Source organism: Electrona antarctica (assembly GCF_951216825.1).
Source record: "Electrona antarctica genome assembly, chromosome: 13".
Classification (NCBI taxonomy): domain Eukaryota; kingdom Metazoa; phylum Chordata; class Actinopteri; order Myctophiformes; family Myctophidae; genus Electrona; species Electrona antarctica.
The window spans coordinates 31,805,568-31,829,865 of NC_136794.1; the positions used below are offsets into that span (position 1 = coordinate 31,805,568).

General features: G+C 43.4%; 1 protein-coding gene across 2 annotated transcripts in view; it reads left to right on the forward strand.

Moving 5' to 3' along the window:
- Positions 1-23,545, forward strand: part of cps1 (carbamoyl-phosphate synthase 1, mitochondrial) — a 74,662-nt gene extending 51,117 nt beyond the window's left edge. For both annotated transcript variants that reach the window (XM_079519119.1, XM_079519120.1), the window contains exons 31-38: positions 1,480-1,569; positions 2,871-3,041; positions 10,287-10,361; positions 10,509-10,607; positions 16,715-16,774; positions 17,383-17,492; positions 19,595-19,724; positions 20,180-23,545. In XM_079519119.1, the coding sequence (XP_079375245.1) occupies positions 1,480-1,569; positions 2,871-3,041; positions 10,287-10,361; positions 10,509-10,607; positions 16,715-16,774; positions 17,383-17,492; positions 19,595-19,724; positions 20,180-20,296 (852 nt within the window). In that variant the 3' untranslated portion in view covers positions 20,297-23,545. The remainder of the gene's footprint in view (positions 1-1,479; positions 1,570-2,870; positions 3,042-10,286; positions 10,362-10,508; positions 10,608-16,714; positions 16,775-17,382; positions 17,493-19,594; positions 19,725-20,179) is intronic.
- Positions 23,546-24,298: the final 753 nt, after the last annotated feature.

The window sequence follows — 24,298 nt, forward strand, 5'->3', positions numbered from 1 at the left end:
GTAAAATGTTCCAACTGGTACTGTGGTATATATTGTGGCATTGCTACTTTTACTTAAGTAAAGAATCTGAGTGGGAAAAAAATGTAATCCAATCAGGATAGGGAACGCAGTCAGGATACAGATTAAACAAGTGGAATTGTAAGTGATGACACAAAGAAATAAGCAGACAAAATTGCAACTGGAACACTATAAAAATGAAGCTCATAAATGGCTACTCTCTCCTGATTGGCGGAAATGTTGTCACCTACCTGAGTCCGGAATTACAGATTTACTTGAGTAAAGGTACAAAAGTATTGCTATCTAAATGTACTTAAAGTATCAAAAGTAGAAAGTAATCTTTATCACAAGTTTTCAAATGTATAAAATGTTAAATATATAGAAAATAGTAGTGGAGTAAAAGTTAAATATTGTACACTGTAGTGCAGTAGAAGTAAAAGTACAGAAGATATACCAAAAATATTCCAGTAAAGTAAAAATAGCTCAAAATTGTACTTAAGTGCAGTACTTGAGTAAATGTGCTTTAATACTTACTTTACACCACTGGCACTGTGTGCAAGATTTAAAACCTGTCTTTGCCTCAGTTGATATTCTGTGGGACGGGAGCACGCCTGTGATGGACTGTGTGTGTTCCAAGCATGACGTGCGCTATCAATTTTGCCCTTCATTCTACGCATAATATGGAGAATAGTCACTGTCGTACCGAAACCTTGTATGTCCAAAGTAAAATGGCAAAAAAATGACTTGTGTTACAACTGATCCAATGTACTGTTGTTATCCATTTAATCACAAACTCTTGTTAATACTTTTCATTGTTTAAATATTCATACAACCCACAGACATACATACTTGGGTTATACATTAATTTTAACTTTCAATAATACTGAACATAACACAAGGTCTGAATTTTTTACCATTGAGCTATTAGAGCCTGCCTGCTTGCTCAGGGGATACATGTAATATCGACCTTTTACAGTAGGTCAAAATTCGTGTCAGATGCTGTGTCTACTGGAGGGGAGACGTTTCACACCATCTAATTGTCTCAATAGAAGAGCAGGGAGACAAACTACAGCCACCCCAATTGTATGAGTACCTAACCATACATAATGGACAAAATTATATTTTATTTTATTTTTGGCTTTTCTGCCTTTTATTGATACTGTAGTTTCAAGTGAAGTTAGACAGGAAAGAAGTGGAGAGAAAGAAGAGGAGAGACACGCAGCAAAGGTTGTCATGAACGGGACTCGAACACGCGGCGCGCTGTCAGGCCAGAGCCTATATGTGGCATGTGCCTGGACCACTAGGTCACCAGGTGCCCTAATTATATTTTATTTATATATAAAAATAAATAATTATCTTAACAAAACACACACGCACGCATGCACAAAAGTATATGGCAAAGTATATAAATGTATTCTCAGTTAATCTGTCTGTCTGTCTGTGTCTCTCTCTCTCCCTCTCCCCTCGTCATTACACACTCAGGTGAAGACTGCCACTCGGAGAATTGCGCAGGCATTTGAGATTTCCGGGCCCTTTAACACTCAATTTCTGGTTAAAGGCAACGATGTCATGGTAAGTAATGTGCTCCCGGTCCCGTGACTAAATGACGGATGGACATTTTCACAGCGAAAGTCAAGGCAAAGGCAATCCACTGTTGAGCAGAAATTACCGTGTGCCCCGCAATGAATTACACAAAGCTGGGATGGATTTCATGATCAATATTGCCTTCAATGGTGATTTCCCAAATACATCAGCCAGCGGTGTGCGTGCATGACGTGCACTCGGATACTGCACATCATCTCTGTTGGGTGGAAACCTCATATATCCAAAACTGTTACTTTTCAGGATTTAAAACGCTCCACCTCGCGCCACGTTTCGAGCTTGTGGTTCTGCTACTTTTGATGCTTTTGTGAGTCATTAATAATAGGGCATCAATTTACGTTAAAGTCAGAATATGGAGATAAGAGGTTTCTGCCCGACCGCAACGAAATGTAAGCAAGATCATGTGTGTCTTGTTTACAGATATAAACTGGCAAGTCCTGCAATTATCTAACGTCTAAACTACTTCTCCCTGTGATTAATGAGAACTGATTTAATTTGTTTTGCGAAAGCACGGCGTTGTTTTGGAGTCCGACCGGTGCCAGGTGTTTGGTCCGATACGGATTCTGGAGCAATGATTACTGATAGTTTGAGTTCAATTAAGAAAATTGCTAAACGTTCGAATCAATTTGAAAATCTTTGATTTGATGACATTACAGAAAAAAAAACAAAGAACTAAAAATAAAATTCACCTAAAGTGAACTTTGTTTTATTTAACCACTCAAGCTCTATTCAAAATCACACCTGTGTGAACTGAGTGGTGCAACTCCGTGTGGGGGTCCCTGGAACGTACAGACCCATAGGAACGCGCCCAGGGTGCCAGCCCGGTTCCGGGGAGCCGCCCGTATCCGAAAAGGTCGAGAAATGACAGAGTTACTGTGTGGGGGAATTAGCAGACACCTCTCCCTCACCCTCTCTCTCCCCCTCCCCCTCTCCCTCTCTGTAATTAGCAGGCAACAGTGCAACACTATCTCTCTCTCTCTGTTTCTAGCACAACAGCGCCACTTTTTTCTAAACATAGGGACATGTACTGTACGTGGACATAGGGACATTGCTGTTCCTTGGAGTGGTTGCACCACTCTAAAATGCCATAGCCAAGCTTGTAGATCGGCTATTTTTGAAAGTGGTAAAACAAAATCAGGACACATCAGTTGCACATCAGTGCAGATTCTGCAGAATTGCCGATACTGTAAAAAAAACAAATCAAGTAATGGCAGATATAGCGGCCACACCGATATCTGTAATTTTTGGGCTGTTTCCCTTGCCTTTCTCAGGTGATAGAATGTAACCTACGGGCGTCGCGCTCCTTCCCCTTCGTATCCAAGACCATCGGGGTGGACTTCATCAACGTGGCCACCAAGGTGATGGTGGGAGAGCCTCTGGACGAGGCCAGCCTGCCCTCACTGGAGAACCCCATCATCCCTGTGGACTATGTGGGCATCAAGGTGAGAACCCCATCATCCCTGTGGACTATGTGGCCATCAAGGTGAGAACCCCATCATCCCTGTGGACTATGTGGGCATCAAATACCAGCTCAGTGGCCTGGCTTGTGGTTAGAGTGTCCGCCCTGTGACTGGGACCCAGTGCCTCCCTGCTTGGCACTCTGCAACAAGGGTTGGATTGGGGGTAAGTCCCTGTGACATACTAGCGTCATGTCCAGGGGGTGTACTTGTACATCAAGCTGCCTCACGCTACAGAAACAGGAGATAGGCTCCTGCCCTATGGGCCTCATGGCTCGGCAAGGCTTACTCATGAGGGCATCAAGGTAAGAACCCCATCATCCCAGTGGGCATTGGAGGGAACCAGTGTTGATTTTGACATCACATTTTGATCTAGTTTTAGACATTGGTCATATTTTATCACATGAAATGTTTTAGTCTAGTTGCGACCGTAGGTCAGGCCGTCCGTCACGCCACCATAATATGGTGGCGTGACCATATTATGGCGCCACCATATTATGGCCGTCAGTCCGTCACGCCTCGTGACACGCCACGCCACCATTTATGTCCGTACATGGAGAAGACTGGATCACCTAGATCTGCATATATGGAGCCGGCCAGCAACTCTACATCTGACCTCAAACCCTTAGATCTCCATATATGGAGCTGACCTGTTCTGACATTCCATATGTTGATCCTGACGGGTGGGGACCCGTCCTTCCTCTTCGACGTCTCCCTTTTGACTGACATCTGTCCATTCAAAGTTATTTGTGCAGCCGTGCCCGGCAGCCGGCGAAAACTAGAGTTCTTAACAGGTCTGAAAATTAAGGCCCGGCCCTAACTGGTCTGGCCTGTCTTCTCCACTAGTCCCTCCCTAACATTTTAGTCTTAGTCATTTTAGTCACCAAACCATTTTTGTAACCATGAAAATGGCCTACATGGCCACTTTAAGTGGTCACTGGTCAGACGGGTGGGCTGAGAACGCTTTCGAGATTTTCAAGTTTTCCTTCCTTTCTTTCTTTCTTTCTTTCTTTCTCTTTCTTTGTCTGCCCAGCAACAAGGTAAAGTAAAAGCACGGGGAACAGCCAGTTTAAGCTAGCTCTTTATCTGCCACCTCTCCTGGTAACAGCGCTAAAGTGGTAAAAATACAATGTAATAGCCACCTGTTGTGGCTTATCACCCAAGTCCTAATAACTACTTAGTCACCGTAACTCCTTTCAGCTATTCCTGTTTGGTATGACAGGTAAATTAAGAGTTTCTATGAAGAGATCTGTGCAACATTATTACATCCATTGCTGCTGCTCCAAATCATCGCTGTTCTGTTGGATGGAAACCTTGTATGTCCAAAACATGTTTTTTAATTGATACATGGATACAAATGTGCTCAAATTTTAGGTGAAAATGATCAACGTAATTTCAACATAAAAAAGCATAACCACAAACTCACAATGTGTCACGACACATTGTTGTATGAAAAAAGGAGATACAAGGTTTCTGCCCCCACCAAGTGAGAGTTCCATTTGGTTTGAGTACGGTAACAAAGGCAGTAATTATGTCTCCATTCCTCCCATGTGAGAGAGGGTGGGGTTGGGTAGAAGCGGGTTTGCTGTTGCGATGACATCCTCCGTCTCGCAGTCTTTCCCCTCAGAGTGGCTGAGTGGGAGAGAGAGTGTACGTGTGGCCAGCTGTTCCTCAAAGCTGTTTTCAACCCAAAGTAATTTCTCCCTCCTTGATTATCATGGCCGAGCTGCCTTTAACAGTGGTGCTGGTTGGGATTCAATGGCGCGGGCTTAATCCCCCCTACTCCTGCCCAGCTACCCGAAGTTTTCAATTTCCCAGTCTGCATGCTGGTGAGGAATATTAAGCAGAGAACCATGGATATCCCTAATGGAATGGAATGGACGCCTAATGGAAAAGCCCAGAGTTCAATTTGTAAACAAAAACCACTTGCCCAAATTACGTCTAAATCAGTAGTTCAACTCAAGAGACTTTACCACTCGAATGAATGCAATGATGTTTATTACAATAATGTGTACAAGTAATTGATAATGTAGCAATATGAAAACATGAAATGATGTCTCTTTGGCGCGGGCCCCATCAGAGGATTCTGACCTTCTGGAGCCTCAGAGAAGATCCTGCCTGATGGAAGGTGGCGGCTCCGGAGCCAGCCCTCGTAAGGCCACTCCTGGTGGTGCCTGCTGCTGGCCGGTGTCGGGGAGGTGGCGCGTGACTTGAACGGATAGCACTTGTGAGACAAGGAAGGAGGAGGAGTCCTTTTAGGGAAGGCTGACAAGAGCTTGACCAATCCGATTGGAACAGGCCAAATGGGATGATTGGAGGAGACTGATTTGGAATGACAGTTTGTTCCGTCCCTCAGTTGAACTCTCGTATTATAACTTCCATTTGTTCCATTTTTTTGTGCCAAGGACCCCCAAATTGATTAACACAAATCTACTCTGCTGGGGGGGTCCCTGGCACAAAACATTTTCAGATGGGGCTCCGCGCCTAAACATTTTGAGGGTCCTTGGCACGGAAAAGTTTGAGAACTACTAATTTAGAAGGCATTTGTAGAAAGGGCCTCATGTCTTAATGGGTTGATGCTGCTCCCATAGATTTTAAAGGTATATTCAGTGATTTCACTTCATTCAAATATCACTTATTTTTTCTTTTTTTTTGATAATCCTCCCTACTATAGAGTGTGCTGACCATATAAGGAGTTCCTCCCTGTCCCCAGTGAGCCCCTGGGGTCAAAAAACCCTAGTTTCAGTTTAGTTGGCTGGTGGCAAAGCCTTCATCCAATCAGGATGAGAGGAGCCTTCCTCCAATCATGATCGAGTGGGGGCGGGCCTTGGTGCACATGCTGTTGGCCTGTTGCACTTCCCCCCACTGTAGAGCGTGTGCATGTGTACATTTTGTTACCGTGGCGGACTGGGTGGTTTTCCAAATCACCCAAATCACTGAATGCTCCTTTAAGCTTGCGTGCTTTGTACTTTCACTTCATGCACGAGATCAGGTCTCTGCCACTTGGGGAGGGCTGCTGCTCCTCACGACAGGTGCAGCCTAGTTCTAAAAGTGATGGCACGCAAGACTCACACTCATTCATTAATGTAACACACAAAACACACCCATGACTAATTCACTGCCCTGACACATTTTACACGTCCTCTAGGTCCCTGGAACCATTTTGGGGTTCCTTGACATTGAAACGTTTGAGCACCTGACTGATATAGCAATGTAGGTTTTTCAGAAAACTCTTAGGATTTAGGAGACAAAAAAAAGAAAAAGCTCAGTCAAAAAAAGTTAAAATAGAAAAAGAAAAAAAAAAGGTCTGTCTGCAATACATTATCAGTGGAGCGATACTGGATTTGGGCGGGAACCCCTTTTGGTGTTTCAAGCATTCTGTTATACTTTAGCTATTGAAAAATAGCAGATCTACAAGCTCATAGCGCGCCACCGAGTGGCGCGCTATGAACTTGTAGATCTGCTATTTTTTTTAAATCGTAAAAATGATTGAAGTGTCTCAGGCCATTGAAACAGCAGCACATGGATGTTAGCGTTAACCCAAATACAAAAGATCGGCAGAGCATTGTCAGACAATCTACATCCACCGCGTGCCACGGGACCCTGCCTCTCGTTCTTCTGCATTAAGCTTCCAATGACAGTCTCTTTCTCTCACCCAATCTCTCTCTCTCGCTCGCTCTCTCTCGGCTTCTTCCAATAAGCAGGCAAAGCTAAACGATGTGCATGCTTAGCATTATGTCCACACCTCGGTGGCGGGGCCACAGCTGTAAACACATTGAGATGTATGAATCCATTAGGCCAGTCCCAGTTGTAGCCCCCCCTTCCAAATACATGGATGGACGCCTCCTCGCTCACAGCCAGCTGTGTTTTCTGGAGCACCACCACACCATACAGCCCGGGACCCCCCGCCCGGCCGCCCCCACCCCTTCATCAAGGCGGACATGCTTTCGTCTTCACAGTGATGCCTGACGAAAGAGAAAGGCTGAAGGAAGTGTGACAGACATACAGAAACAATGTCACTGTCAGCGGGCAGACACCTTGTATGTTCCAGAAACGGATCCTTTTTTTCAGGAAAGGGGAAATAAAATAACCTGTGTTCCAATGGATCCGGCGTAGGTATTATTTAGTGACACGCTCTTGTTAAATGCTTTTCTTTGGTTCAATTAATATTCATAAGACCCACAGATTGAACCACTTTAACTTTCCACATTTTTGTTTCAAAATGGTGAAAAAGGCAGGTGAGCTTGTAGATCTGCTATTTTTGCATTCCACTGTTATTATAGTTGTCATACGTACCTGACGAAGGCCACAGAGGCCGAAACGTGTGTTTTTTCCCACTTCGGTAATACAAGTTTAACGTAGGACATTCATTTCGGGAAAACAAACAAACATAAATACTCGAAATGGAGGTTGTGGGTTTGAATCCGGCTTTGTGGAGTGTCTGCACCAACACAATGTTCGGGCCATGTTCGGGGGAGTGTAGCCGGGCGGGGAGGCTAATATTGGTCTCTGCACGTACTCCTACCTGCTGGGGCAGCAGGAGTAGAACGACGGTTCATACATCCTCCCGGTGGGGGCTCCTCACTGCCATGTGAGTCAGTAGGAAACAACAGCAGTTACAACACACACACACACACACACACACACACACACACACACACACACACACACACACACACACACACACACACAAAGTGTGTGGGGAGGAATCAATTGGCATAACGACTGATATTAGGGAGAAAAAGGGGTAAAATAAGATAAAATATGGTCACACAGGCAGCAACATGCTGTGGGCTGGAGGAAAACCCTCCATTCACTGCAGCTGGTGGGGAGGGGGGGGAGCACTAGGTGGAAGACACCTCCGATTTAGTTCCCATTTTCCACATGGAGCTCAGCTGGTACGCCAAGATAACACTGTTGATGTTGTTGGAGCTCCCCAACTCTGCTGGGAACTACCTGCTGTCGTGTGTGTGTGTGTGTGTGTGTGTGTGTGTGTGTGTGTGTGTGTGTGTGTGTGTGTGTGTGTGTGTGTGTGTGTGTGTGTGTGTGTGTGTGTGTGTGTGTGTGTGTGTGTGTGTGTGTGTGTGTGTGTGTGTGTGTGTGTGTGTGTGTGTGTGTGTGTGTGTGTGTGTGTGTGTGTGTGTGTGTGTGTGTGTGTGTGTGTGTGTGTGTTGAAATAGCAGGATAGTGTCTCTCTCATGCCAACCACAGCCTCTCCCAAAACCACAAGACTTCTGGGGGACAAAATATCCCAAGTTGAGGAAGTGTGTGTTTGGATGTGAGGACTTAGCCTGGAAAGGCTGAAATAAATCTGCCGAACGCAGTGACAGTGTCTGAATTCCAGGCTAGTGAGGACCAGTACTGTATGTCCACTTCACATGTGGATGCACATCGACCAACAACTACCGCAGTGGTCCGGGGACCGCCAGGGGTCCTTAAGGTTCAGGGGGTTTCAAAACATAGCAACAATCTATGCGAAGCTTTTTTTCTTTTTTATCTCCACTGTTGTTCTTTTGATTATTATTTATTTTCACTTCCATGGTTATATTAACCTTTTGCTCAATCGCTCTCTGTCCCCATGTCTCTCTCTCTCTCTCTCTCTACTTCTCTCTCTTTCTCAATTACTTTTCCATTTTATCTCTTGTTCACAGTTGTGCGTCTGCGCCGACTCCCCAGCAGCTCTGGCTCTCTCTCTCTGTCTCTTTGAACAAAGCCTGTGATAAGACTTTTCCCTCTCCTCTTCCCCCGTCGTAACATTGGCAGCTAACATTAGCGTCACGTACATTCACAGCTGATTAGATAGCCATGCAGCTTCAAGGATGAACCCCACCCCAAGTGGCCCTTGGCAGACTGTGTGTGTGTGTGTGCGTGCGTGCGTGCGACAAGAAAAATGTCTTATGTTGGGTTAGGAAAAGATGATTGTGATTTGGAGGTTAGGTTCATACTGTAGGTGTTATAGGGGTTAGAGACGAGTTATTTTCGATGCGGTCACAACATTCTTATGTCCTCACAAGTGTAGTAATGCGTGCGTGCCCGTGTGTGTCCAGCACTCTCTGCCACATAACTGCTAACTGCCACCTCCTTCCTCAAGGTAATGGGAGCTGTCTGCTTCTAATTGGAGAGATAAGAATGGCTTCCCACACTGGGGCAGTCAGCGAGGCCCACACGCTCTAATATGTGTCTCACGCAATAAAGGAGAAGCTCCTCTCTTCTCGTCTCTGCTCCCTCTCCTCTCCTCTCCTCTCCTCTCCTCTCCTCTCCTCTCCTCTCCTCTCCTCTCCTCTCCTCCTGTTGCATCGGTGACCACTGATGGCTGTGTGTGTGTGTGTGTGTGTGTGTGTGTGTGTGTGTGTGTGTGTGTGTGTGTGTGTGTGTGTGTGAGACAGAAACACAGAAACAGCCAATCAGAACAGGCTGATAACAGGCCTCAGTGGGCTTACGGCGCAGAACCGCTCGCCCTTCCTTTCTTCCTTCCTCTATCTCATTTTCTTTTATTTTGAGACCAGGTCGTTGCACCTCACATCTCTCTCTCTCTCTCTCTCTCTCTCTCTCTCTCTCTCTCTCTCTCTCTCTTATCTCTGTATGTCTGTCCTCTCGCTCCACCTACCTTCTCCGCGCAGCTGTTGTCGTACATAGTTGTTATGCGAGGAGCGACGCTGGATTAACAAATACTATCGATGCACTGACTAGGGAGAAAAAAACCCAGTGACCCTCCATGCATCGTTACTGTAATCACAGGCATAATAATTAGCTTTAGTGGTTTTACAGTCACGTGTACTTGATCATACTACAGCATCACACAAAAGTAGCAGATCTACAAGCTCAAAACGTGGCGCGAAGTGACACGTTTCGACCTTGTAGATCTGCTACTTTTGCGACAATTGAATTTGAATCCTGAAAAGTAACAGTTTTAAACAGTTATTGTTCTTTTTTCGGGGTAGAACATATGACCCACTGTGCCCCCTAGGTGGCAGCCTTGTCATGAAATGAAATGAAATGGATATATATATCATATGGCTGATGTCTGCCAGAAAACTCTCCATATTTCAACTGTTTGTGTCTCTCGTCATTATTAATGCCCTAATTTGTCATTCAAGAGTGTCACACAAAAGTAGTGAAAACAGCATACATACAGCAGATCTGCTATTTTCACACTAAGCTTTTTATAAGAATAAAAGGAATTTGAATTTGAATTCAACTCATCCCTTCACTCCTTCCTATGTCGTCCAGGCTCCCATGTTCTCCTGGCCCCGGCTGAGGGATGCAGACCCTGTGCTGCGATGCGAGATGGCCTCCACTGGAGAAGTAAAAACCCTCTTTCTCTATAATTGTTCTGCCCTAAAGTCCTCTTGTTGTTGTTGTTGTTCTGTCTCTCTTCCTCCCAATGCAACAAACAACGCAAAACTGTGTGTGCGTGTGTGTGTGTGTGTGCGTGCGCTCGTCTTGATGCAGGTAGCCTGTTTTGGACCGAACATCTATTCAGCCTTCCTGAAGGCCATGCTCTCCACGGGTTTCAAGCTGCCACAGAAAGGCATCCTGATTGGCATTCAGGTGAGGCAGCCAGCTACAGGGTCCCCAAGGCTGTGTGTGTGTGAGAGTGGGGACGTGTGTGGTGGTGAAGCTTGCATCTCAGCATGTGTTTGTGTGTGTGTGCGCATAACAAAAGAGATGAAACACAGATATGGCTCACATCTTTTTTCTTTGATTAGATTTTTATAAATATTCTTTGACATATAAGATTCACAGGTTCACCAAAAAATATTATTTTACGCTCCGACGTGGAAAAGTTTTTGTTTCTGAAGGATTTAATGCGATAAAAAGCGATGGAAACACTTTTGTTGAATGAATAATAACACAGCCACTTCTTTACTGCTGTCGCCTTGATCAATGGAAACCATTTTTGCTGCCGATGAATGTGTTTGTTGTTGGGAGGGGACGGGGGTTCTACGTTCCACAGGCCCATTCATCTGCAAGTCCATTAAGTGGAGGTGTCATATTTATTTTTGTGGCGTTGCAAAACGTGTGCATGGAAATGTACTATAGACTTTTGGGTACAAACAGTCTAAAAACAAATAGCAATTGAATGAACCCCCCTGTCCCCTTCAAACACAAAATCACATATATATAATTATAAAAATCACACCTGTGTGAAGTGAGGTGCGCTCTTATCATCATACATCATCTCATTCTGGCCAATCACAATTTGCGTCCTCGCTTTTCCGTCTTCACTTTTGTCTTCAATCTTCAAAGCTGGGCATAGGATGGGCTAGTATAGTGCCCCTATATATGGCCTGATTTGGCTACAGATTGTCGACAAAGCCCTAAAATTATGTTTTTATTATGATCCAATTAGGGGTGTCAAATAAATCTATTCGAATTTGAATCGCGATTCCCGTTATGAACGATTCAAAATCGATTCATAATTTCCAAAAATCGTTTTTCTTTTTTTAGATTTTCTGGTTACAGTTACAGGAGTTTTCACTACATGGTGTTTGTGATATGAAATGTAAGCTTACCCTAATCAGTCATTTTCAAGTTACTGTACTGTATAGTCACTTCAGTTCAGGTGTGTCTGTCAACGAGGAGCCAGCTGACCCTCATTGACAGGCAACAGGCATCAAGGCAACTCGTGTATCTCTAGTCTCTGTGCCTAACACAATATTGAGTTCAACCTGTGCAATTTATTTTACAGCAGTTTTTACTTACATGTATTGTTCTAGTAACTGAGTGAGGAAAAGTAACATGTTGTACATGTTGTTGTCTCGGATTTACCTGTGTTCACATCAGTATCAGTATCTGTGTTCACATCAGTATCAGTATCTGTGTTCACATCAGTATCAGTATCTGTGTTCACATCATTCAGTTGATAAAACCTACAATAAGCTTTTTAAAGAAATGTACTCTGCTTTCATGCCACAATACTGGAGTAGATCGGGATGAAATCCTATGTATTGAATAGAGAATCGTTTTGAATGACGTTTTTGGATTGAGAATCGAGTTGAATCGGAAAAAATGATTTTGAATCGAATCGTGACCCAAAGAATCTGAATCGAATCGAATCGTGGGACACCCAAAGATTCCAATAATCAATGCCAAACATGTACGCGACCCATAGAACGGGTCCCGATGCAATGTTTGGGAAACATACCATCCCATTCTCTCTTTCTCTCTCTCTCTCTCTCTCTCTCTCTCTCTCTCTCTCTCTCTCTCTGCTGCGCTTCCCCTCACTTTGAGTCTGTCTGTCTGTCTGTCTGTCTGTCTGTCTGTCTGTCTGTCTGTCTGTCTGTCTGTCTGTCATGCTCCATGGCTCTGCATGTTAAATCTGTGCGGTTGCAGATGGGATCTGACAGCTTTTATTTCCCATCATGTCGTGAGCCATCTACATTTCAGATCCACTCAGCCACACACACACACGCACGCACGTGCGCACATGCAACGGGAGAGGCTACAGATCATGTTGAAAGTATGACGAAGAAAGGCCTACACGTTGTAATAAATAAGGACTTTAATACGGCACAATGGGGCAGACAGACGTATCTGTTGGGCAGACGCCTCTTAATATTTCCATATTTTAACCTTTTGTGTTTGGTTTGTAAATGAATCCCCTACGTGATCTTGCTAGAGCATCACACAAAAGCATAAAAAGTAGAAGATGTACAACGAGCTTGTAGATCTACCTTTGCTAATTAGGGGTCAAGCCCAAAGGGCGTAGACCCCTTATTGTTTCCGTAAGAATTCCACCATTTTGACAGTTTTTTTCGGCCATGTCAAAGACTTCCGTGGCCTTGGTAACCACTCCCTTTGAAATCACATTTCCATTCAGGATTCTGGTTACGGGACTACAGTGTTGACAGACAACCCCTTCAGCCAATCTACAGCATAACAAAAAAAAGCTGACATCTCCAGTCTACCAACGTCATAAAGTCCAGCAGTGAATTTCCTCAATGTTTATATTGCTCATTGTGTATATTGCGTGTAGCTCTTTTTCTTTTTGGGCCTGACCCTGTCTTATAGCTGCTTGCAGCTATATTTTTTGAGGGGAGCTAGCCCCTGCTATGTCCAACTTTGACGGTTTGTGTAAACACAAACATTGAAGACAAAAGTGTGTAAACAAACTATGAAGACAAAAGTGTGTAAACACAAACATTGAAGACAAAAGTGAGGACGCAAATTGTGATTGGCCGGAATGAGATGATGTATGATGATAAGAACGCCCCTCACTTCACATGGGTGACATTTTAAGCCTGAACTGTTTTGGACATATGAGGTTTCCACAAAACAGAGACAATATTTAAATCGATGTGCGTCCGTCCGTCCGTCCGTCCGTCCGTCCGTCCGTCCGTCCGTCCGTCCGTCCGTCCGTATGTCTGTCTGTCTGTCTGTCTGTCCGTCCGTCTGTCTGTCTGTCTGGCCCCCTCCTGTCAAATGCTGCTTCTGACTAATCCCCTTAATGACTCATCCCCTACTTCCTGTCAACGGGCCAAATGGAACCATGGAATAGAATACAAATGTCTCTTTTGGGTCTTTGGGATCCCCTGCTATATTAGGAGCCTTTTCAGACCATGGTTCTTTATAGAGAACCAATTTATTTTAAATAAATAAATTATTTAGTACATTGGTTCTCAAACCCCAGGAGGAGACCCCAGGTTCCATGGGGTCCCCAGCAAAATGATTTAATATTGCTATATCTTGAAAGATTTAGAAATTTGTTAAATATTTGCCAATTGTTTTAATAACACAAATCTTGTACGGGGGTCTGTGGCCAAATTCACATTAATTTGGGCGTCCTATACATGAAAATGTTTGAGAACCTGCTCTGCTTTTAGCTGAACCAATATTTTTCCAGTGTGTACAGTTGGCTACCTCATTTTCTCTCGCTCCCCTGCCTCCATTGCTCAGCATTCACACAGAAAAATGTACTCAGCGAGACGACAAGTCATCCCAGGAAAACAAATTGTTTGCTGAGCTGAAGGGTGCACAGTTTGAGTCTAATCAGTTGCAAATCAGCAGCAAACACTCACAGAGGAGTGTTCAGCACTTTTCAATATGCTAGATGGAATCCATTAAGTGGGTCATTTGATACCGAAGTGCATTAAAACCCAGCCATTTTTGGATGCTAGCTTAGCTGGAAGACACTCAATTATAAAAACTTTTTAGTTCATACTGTTTTCCTGTCATGGAGAGGAGTCTGTGAGAACAGCCCATCACAAATCTTGAAAGGTAACTATTTAAAGCTGCAATCCTGGAACTTATTTGAATGAATAAAATGCTATTTTAACACAATGTGTGCTTCCCCTATAAGCCAGAACAGTGTGCCATTGCCAAAGAAATCTGCGCTATAAGCTTACAAGACTGGTCAATTCCGCCCGCCCGGAAGTTATAGCCGTCCATATTTGAGCCACATCTTCATTCTAGGCTATGCATCGTCGCGGAATGCATTCACTTTTATAAGGTCTCAAAGATCGCAGTTTGTCTCATTTTGAGGAGAAAGGGGACTATTAAGCGAGCACCCGGCCACGTCATTTATAAACTGTGCAAGCAAATCATCGTTGTCAGGCCTCAAATATATAATATTTTAATGAGAACAAGAAGGCACTGGAGCAGCTCAGACAATTTAGGCCCTTCTACATATAATATTTTAATGTTTCTTTCGTAAATTAATGACCTTCAAATCTTCCAATGCTATTTCTGAATTTTCTTGTGAAAGTTTGTCTGCAGGTTTTAATAGTGAACCAATGATTAGTATGACCAAGAGCTTGTGACTACATTGGATCCATTGGAATGCAGGTTATATTTTGTTGAAAACTAACCGTTTTGGACATGAGGTTTCCGCAAAACATTGACAGTACAACTCTCTAAATCGGCGTGCTACAGCTTTGTAAGCTCAGCTTTATTCATGGAATAAATCGCATAACGTTGTCACAATAAGACATCTTTCAACCTTTTAAAAACGTCTCATACAGGTAGGCTATGTGCTGGTGGGAATCTGTTCACTGGCTTGTGTTGGTGTGTGTGTCTCCTTAATCCATCACCCTCCATCTACAGGGAGCGTAGCAGCAATATTAGTCGGCCGGGGTCACTGTCCGTGATATTACCACGCTGTTGTTGTACTAATCAGAGGTACAGGTAGGCCAACGATGCTGTGAAATCTCCATTAGTCACCCTGGCTGCCTGTCTGCCGCTCGCCTTGCCTCACCCTGGCCTGCTAGCAGCGCTGGAAAGTAGCCATACATTTTCTCAAGTACTAACACTTAACCACTTCAACCCCCGCAGTCTTAGAGAACTGGACTTGAGTTAGAACTGTAACTCAGACTGCTTTTTTTTTTTTTTTTTTTTTTTTTTTACATCTGCACCAAATTATCTACCAGCCAGCACACCCATGTGGGCCCAATATAGTTTCAAGGTGGGCTTAACTATATTGTCAGCAGCCAATGTCCATCGACATGGGCCCCATCTGGGTTTTGGCTATTAGTGGGTTCTACCTGGGCCTTAGGTGAGCCCCAACTTTTTTGGCTAATGTTCACCCCAGAATATGGTGGTTAAAAGTGTCTCAGAGGAGGGCAAAACAAAATTGTTTTGTTACACCTACCAAAAGCTGGAAAAATCACACCCGTGTGAAATGAGGGGCACTCTTGTCATCGTACATCAATTTGTTATTATCATTTAACCATGATACAATGTTTAAAAAAAACATTCAATATATTTAAATATATCTAATTTCTCCTTTCATGTTTTGATGTTTAATTTACATCATATTTAGCGGAATTATCAGCTCCTTATCATAATACATCATCATGCATTATCTCATACTGGCCAATCAGAATGCCTGTTGCTTGTGATTGGTCTTGTAAATTGCACCTGACCAATGAGTACCTTTTGGTACTCTTAACTTAAGTATATTTTGGTGCCAATACTTTGCACTTTTACTCCAAGTAAAAGTGTTATTACAGGACTATTTGTATATTGTCTCTTTCGGGTGGAAACCTCATACGTCCAAAACTGTTACTTTTCAGGATTCAAAAGTAGCAGACGGACAAGCTTTGAGCTAGTAGATCTGCTACTTCTGATGCTTGTGTGTGATGCTGTAGTTTGAACAAGTAGGATGTTAATTAAAACTCAAAACGTCAGAATATAGAGATAGGTTTCTGCCCGACAGCAACGATATAGCGGTATTGCTTTTACTGAAGTACAGAAATATGGGAGTTCTCCTTCCACTGCTGCTGCTGACTGCACATCAGGGCTATTGATGGAGCCAGTGGACATAATTGAGAGACAGAGGAGGGGAAGCCTTGCTGTGAGCTGGAAGAGGATCTTGCGGCGGTGGTCAGTGGTTTATGGACCGTGTCCTAACTCCCCCCGCTCTTACTGTGAGCAGGGAAAGCTGCACATAAATGCTTTCTCTGTATTGAATTTGTCTCTCGCTGCCATGCCTTGCTTGTTCTGTGTAGAACTGACTGAATGATGGCAGATTTTTGGGCATCAGACCCAGAGTTTTGGGTCCGATAGGGAGGAAGTAATAATAATATAATGACTGTCATCCAAAAAGTATAATAATGGCCAATACATCGATACAGTAGTCATGCCGCTCTTGTTCCATCAGTTCCATTCCTCTGTCTCCTCTACTCATCTTCCTTTCTTTCTTCCTTCCTTCCTTCCAGCAATCGTTCCGGCCTAACTTCCTCGCCACGGCCCACCAGTTGAAGGAGGAGGGCTTCAAGGTGAGTAGTACTGCCCCCCTGTGGTGGCCTCCCAAAATCTGCAGAAAAGACACTGTCTGTCGCAGTCGAGCTCTTATCTCTATAATTATATTAACTTTGTGTTTTTGTTTTGTTTTTGTAAATTAATGCGCTTGCAATCACACTACAGCGTCGTAGCAGATCTACTAGCTCGAAACGATGCATTTTGAGCTTGTAGATGTAAAAAATATGTAAAACTCACGTGGGGATGTCATTGACCACTGTCTCCCCTCGGGGCTACGCTCGTTCTAACACCTCCCCCATGCAGTGGGGATGCCATTGTCTTTTAAACATTGTTTAAAGATAATTGACTTCAAAATGGACTGGGCTGTCCGCTCTGACACGCGTGTGTTAACGGCCAAGCTACACCAGGCTTTTCTTGCGCGTTTACCCTAAACGCGCGGCCCGCGCATGCGTTTTTTAAAATAGGACTGGACCTAAATTAAACGCACGCGCGGGGGTAAACGCGCGCGTTTTGTGCGCGAAAAGCCTGGTGTAGCTTGGCCGTAAGTGTAAACCTAGGCCTACCTTAAGTGACAAAATGGTTGTTCTTGGGAGTGAACCTTCCGACCTTTGCTCCCCGTCTCCAGCTCTATGCCACAGAGGCCACCTCAGCCTGGCTGTGTGCCAACGATGTGCCCGCCTTGCCAGTGGCCTGGCCCAGCCACAAGGAAGAGACCAGCCTACCCACCATCATCAGGTGGGTCAGTGTTACATTGAAAGTTCCTTACAAAAGATTCCTAGAGGTAAGTGATACGTGGGGAATACGATGTGCTCTTTCACAAAGAGGAGATAGTTTCACTTAAACTAAAAATAAGTTATACTTTTAGACACAATTTCTGTTTACTAAATAGTTGTAGAGACAGGGGAAGTCAACAATTATGTTTTTGCCTTTATTGACATGTTTTACTCTGCGGTTGAATGCTGTCCCCCCCTCCCCTAGACTGTTTCTGTCATCAACTTGTAGTCTTGTTCGTGTGACAAAATGTACTGCTTTATTCGCAAGTTGCAAAACATCATGACATGACATGCCTTCATAAACAAGGCATCATCATGGCAAAGTGAAACCATCTGCACCAAATGTTGGACATGTGTGACAGGGAAAAATAATAAAACAGATGGAATTAAATAAGCCTTAAAAAGACACACACACACACACACACTCGTCTTCCTAATAAAAATAGCAAAATCAACACGATTTTGTATAGAGGGACAGACAGTAGGCTGACAGGAAATGGGGAGAGAGATCGGGGAGTGACATGCAGTAAAGGCCGTTGGGATCGGGAGTTGAACCCGCGGGACACTGCCAGACTTGGACTACCGGCCAAGGTGCCTGGACCGCTGAGCCATGGCCCAGGCCGAAGTCGGCATTTCTATTTAAAAAAACATTACTGGGTTTGGTGATCTTTGCATTTGTGTACGGGCTAGCAGAGTGACTTTTAGAGCTGTTTCACAACACAACGGGGAGCATATTTTGAATTATCAATTGCTAGTCAATGGAACAATTCTTTTTGATTTATAATGAAAATTGCATTTTTATAGCGCTTTTCCAAGTGCTCAAAGCGCTTTACAATGGTTCATTCATTCATACATTTGGAGGTGAAGCGGCGAACAGTCGACGCCAGCATCCTCACTTCCCACATTCACACACTTAAAATAAAAAAGTCAAGGGTAGGGTGATACTATGGTACCGAAAAATAAATAATTTAATGTAAACCAAAAAGACATCAAAATATTGCTAGAGACAGCTTAAAGCCTACAAATAGTTGCCATAAAAACATGAGTAAAATTTTTTTGAAAATTGAAAATGTCATGATATGTCACTCCTCCATTTAGTTGGGTTATTTGCTTATTTGCCCAAGTTAGACCCCAACTACATTCAGGCAAGTTAATACAACAACGGTAAAACACACGTTTTAATTTCTCATGTACCGTTGGAGCTCCGCGGTAGGTAGAATATTTGTATAAGCCCCGTCAAAATATAGACATGAACTCAGTCGGGATCGGGTTGTATTATTGAGAATTCCCCTCATTAAAAGCGACAGGTTCTCTTGTCTGTCAGCTCTCCTCTGCTCGGTTAACATAATGGGTAACCCATTCAAGTGGTAAATTAAATGTGAAACAAGTCCTCTATTGAGAAAACAAGAAGATATGTTGACAAAGACACTCCATACATTTGGAAACATATTTTTATTCAAATCAATATGGTCTTCAGTTAATTTCGAAATATTTTAAAAGTAGGCTAACTACAGTTGAATTTCAATGGGCTTCTATGGCTGACCTGCAGTAGACCATTCTAACGGACCAGAAGTGGGGCTGCTGTCTCATTTGGGGGGCGTGAATTTGTAGACGCCATCTGTCTCTATTCTTTTTTCATCTCCGTGTGCAAACAAGGGGTGTCTGTGCATGCGTGTGTGTGCGACCGTGCGTGCACATGTGCGCGTGTGTGATTGTTTTTGATATTTTGCAGCTTAGGGCATGTCCATATTAAGATGTGTGTGAGAGGACTACAAATTGTCGGACTGGCTACAAGAAGGGCAAAACAATTAGTCAAATATTGTTGTGTCTTCCATTATTGACAGTCAATAGATGCTGTCACCTATATCCATAACGGGTCTATAGCCTGCTTATGTCAATGGGTCAAAATTAGTCAAATGTTGACTGATATATTTGGATTTAGACATTGATTTGTGTCTTTAATTGAAAACCCAAATAAAGAACTTAAAGTGTGTGTGTGTGTGTGTGTGTGTGTGTGTGTGTGTGTGTGTGTGTGTGCGTGTGCGTGCGTGTGCGTGCGAACAGCCTAATCTACGAGGGCCATATTGATCTGGTGGTCAACTTGCCCAATAACAACAGCAAGCACCTCCGGGACAACTTCCTGATTCGTAGGATGGCCGTGGACCACGGTGTCCCCCTCATCACCAACTACCAGGTAGGACAATCGCACACGACTAGTGTTTGAACTGCATTTGTATTTGCATCTGTACTTGTTGCTTATTTAGATAGATGCTAGTTACAGTACGTTGTTCACGGTGCATATGCTAATTACTGTACATTTATTTGTACACTGTTTATGATCTTGTTTTAAACAGATGCTGGGATTTCTATTCCTGGAACAGTTAGCATGCTAATAATGGAAGCCACATTCTCACATTAATACAAATCTAAATTAAAAAATCACACCTGTGTGAACTGAGTGGTGCAGTGACGTCACACACTAACCATAGCAACCATGCTCACCTGTACATGGCCCCACGTACAGGTACACACCTGGTACACAGGTACAGACACGGGTACAGACAAAGCTGGTTATTGGAGTGGTTTGCACCACTCAAAAATGTGCGCGTGTGTGTGTGTGTGCGTGTGCGCGTGTCACGCATGTCTCAGGTGGTGAAGCTGTTTGCAGAGGCCATCATCTATGCCGGCGAGCTGGACACCACCAGCCTCTTCCACTACCGCCAGAGAGAGAGCCAAAAGAGAGAGGCTGAGCAGCAGAAGGTGTAGAGCCCTACCCCTACCACCACCCAACCACCGTACCCACCCTCAAGTCTGCCTCCCTCCTCCGACCTCGTGCCACAAGCAGCATGCAGGAGGACCTTGTCACAATCTCAACGGATAAATGCTTTCTGCCACCAAAGCACTGATAGAATAATCCTGATGATCCAAAAGAGTATTCCGCATCAGCTGGAGAACTTTCTGCATGAGGTTGGAGACCACCAAAACTGCTGCGTTTGCTCCTCCAGTGGTTTTTTGGGTTCCGATGCCGAATCATGTTTTTGGAGACTCCTAGAGAGTGATGAGAATGATCATTTGTTGCATTTGACTCGAGTCGTTTCATTCGTGTTCACTAAAATAAGATTTGTTCCAATCATTTATTCACCGTTCCGTACTTTCCACACAGAGGAAAATGAACAACTTGAGGAACAATGGACGTTTGAGGAAGTGACCGAATTTGGTTCACGTTCCGCACAAAAGACCGAATCACCTCAAACGAATCGCTAGATTCCAGATTATCAATGTTTTGACGGATATTTTCTTTAAATCAGTTTGAAAAATAGGTTCAATAACGACGACTCATATAATTATTGGCTGGTCTCTGCTTCGTCACTTAAACCCCACCGTCCTTATTCTGGGAATACAATTTTTTATGTCGAGCAAAAACAGAAACGACACTAGTATAGATGGGAGGGACTCCGCTCAACAGCGTATAGGGTTTAAGTGCATGGTAGATGGTAGTACAACATGCAGGTGGCCGAGCTGGTGCGAGACAACTTCTCCTATCTCTCCTCGATAATATTATGTTGCCTGTCTTGTCTCCAAGCCTGTGATGTTATAGGGGGAGACATGGCACCATTGGAGCAGCAGGAGTGACAGCCCAGTCTAGTTACCAGAGCCAGAACACCAGGTACTTTCAGGGGATTGTGCTTCCTGCTACTGTATGTTACATGGGATTTTACGCCACGGTTAGAAACGCCGCTGTTACGTTGCCGTATCCTTAAAAGCACAACAACCTTACTGTACTCTCTTTTTTTGTTTTTGTTTAAAGGAATACTATGTAACTTGCCCCTTGTTTACCAAAACAACAGTGCTGGGAAAAAAGTACTTAAATGCTTTACTTAAAGGTGTAGTGAAATGAAAAATACGTTTTCACACTTTTAGACCATCTCCGTGGTCATCATATGAGCATACCTAACAATGGATGCCAAAAAAATGGGAAAATTCTAATTTTTGTGTGTTTTTATATCAAAAGTCCATAAAAATATTTGTTGTATTACTTCCTGAAAACGAAAACGTGCTGCGTGATGACGTGTCGAGGCCAACATCGATAAAAGCCAATAAAAATGAAGCTCACCCGTATCCTCTCCATATGTGCGCATCCGTGCAGCACAGCTGCTATTGATTACAGAAATCCTCCGTTTTTATTCCCATTCCAGATAACATCCAGACAGTGTATTACTCGGTTTCAACTTAATCATCACGCTAAAATATGTATCTGAAGACATTATAGGGTAGAAATTAGCCACATAACAGTAAACTGGTACAGTTTGGCCGTCTATTTGATTTGTAAACAAACACACACCACGCTGCTGCGTATAACATAGCAACACTCCCTAGCTACCGTCCCATCGCCTGAAGGGATGCGACGCTCTGATTGGTTCAGAAACTTCAGACCGGTGTTTCAACTTGAAACCGTTTGAAACTTCATAATAAAATGTCCACCATTTCCGTTTCATTACACCTTTAAGTAAAAGTATCAATATTGCAATATTGGAATACTCCAATACAAGTTACAAGTAAAAGTCCAGAATTCAAAATGTACTTGAGTAAAAGTACAAAAGTATTGGCATGAAAATGTACTTAAAGACGTAGTGAAATGGCTTTTTTGGGCATTTTATTTTGAAGTTTCAGTCTGAAACGGCAGGCTGTGTGTTTCTGAGCCAATCAGAGCGTTGCATCCCTCCAGGTTATGGGACGTTAGTATCCACAACGTGAGCCTGTCTGTTTATAAGTGAGAGACTGAGGCAGTCGGCAATAGCTCAGCATGTGTACTATGTGGCTTATTTCTAACCTATAATGTTTTCAGATACATATTTCAGTGTGCTGATTAAGTTTAAAATTAGCAATACACTGTCTGGATGTCATCTTGAATGAGATTAAAAACAGAGTAGTTCTGTAATCAAAAGCAGCTGTGTTTGAAGGAACGGCAGCAATGGGAACAAAACGGGTGAATGAAATCAAAATGTATTTATATGCATGCAGGCCTCTCTACACGTCATCACGCAGCACATTTACGTTCAAAGGAAGTAATTAAAATCTGGTTTTTGTTTTGGCCCATATGATGACCACGGATATGCTCTAAAAGTGTGAAACACATATTTTTCATTTCACTACATCTTTTAAGTACCAAAAGTAATATAAATACAAATTATACAGAAGGTCCCATTTCATGTTTTCAAATCTATAAAAATATTGTGAAAATAGCCGTACTTAAGTACAGTACTTGAGTACATGTACTTAGTTACTTCCCACCACTGCAAAACAATACATAATGTACCCATCGTTTCCCTTTATAACAGCAGTTATCCGCCACGTCAGTAGTGTGGTGGTGTTTACCAGCAGAAACACACTGCCCTCTCGCTGCGTCTTACTGTAGCTGCCAAAACGTGCTGGGGCATCACCTCACTGCTTGTGTTGGTAGATGGACACGTATTTGGGTATTACCTTTTGAGAGCTTCCAGACAGTAACAGTGCAAGCGAGCGAGTGCCCGCCACCAAGTTTGAATCCTTGTTTACAAACGGATAGCTAGAGAAGCTACATAGTATACCTTTAACTTTGACTACTGCAAGGCATTGTTCCAGTGCTACCGCAATGTCCGGACCGGTGGCCATAACCAGATCTTTGCCAAACCCATGTCTTAACATACAGTAAATATCTGTTATAAGTTATCACAATGTCTCGATAACAACCATTTAAACGTCATTTCTGAAGTTAGTTTGGCTTCACAAACCTCTGACTGTTCACGCAATGCATTGTGGGTAAGATCCCGCAGGTCCAGACTAGCATTGTTATATCATGCGAGGACAGCTAGTTTTCCAAAGAGCTCAAAGTCTTACACGTAACTTCAATGTTTACAGTTTTTTATCTTTTTGTGTGTATACTTGTGAGAAACAGAAACTGAGCCTGTATCTCAAGCTGCTCTTCATTTGAAGACAGCTTGCATCCTCTTCTCTGCATCCAAATCACAAATTAAAGTATTGACATGGGATCATGCAGTTTTGTAATTCTGTGTGTGTGTGTGTGTGTGTGTGTGTGTGTGTGTGTGTGTGTGTGTGTGTGTGTGTGTGTGTGTGTGTGTGTGTGTGTGTGTGTGTGTGTGTGTGTGTGTGTGTGTGTGTGTGTGTGTGTGTGTGTGTGTGTGTGTGTGTGTGTGTGTGTGTGTGTGTGTGTGTGTGTGTGTGTGTGACCAATACGTCTAGGGGTAAAGGTGCGCATAACATATGAAATGGACAGGAAAACAACTGCAAATTCGAAAATTCTTTTACTTGCACTTGTAGAAAAGATTTACAGAGTTACAAAATTAGTTGTTCCAGTACAAATGGCTCAATAATTACATGATGGAAGTTAATCGACTTTCAAGTACATTGGCTATCATTTTTACGTCTAATAAGCAGTATCAGTTATAGAGAAAGATGTTAGAGTAAACTGTTAACCAAAAGAATAGGAGATCAACAAAACAAACTCCTTCCCGATCTACAACTAAACAAAAGGAATAAGCAAACAAGAGATAGTAACGAATAGCTGGAGTAAGATGAGCGATGTTGTCTCGTCGGAGTCCAGGCAAAGACTTTTATAGCGGATGCACTGAGGCCTCCAGTGCGTCACATGACCGGCGTGGCCAATGAGGGTGATCAGGCCCTCACGTAGCTTCCACCGGTTCTCGCGAGAGATGGCAAGCGAGAAGGGACATCTTAGTCTGTAGCTGGGATAAGCACAGTCAACACAAC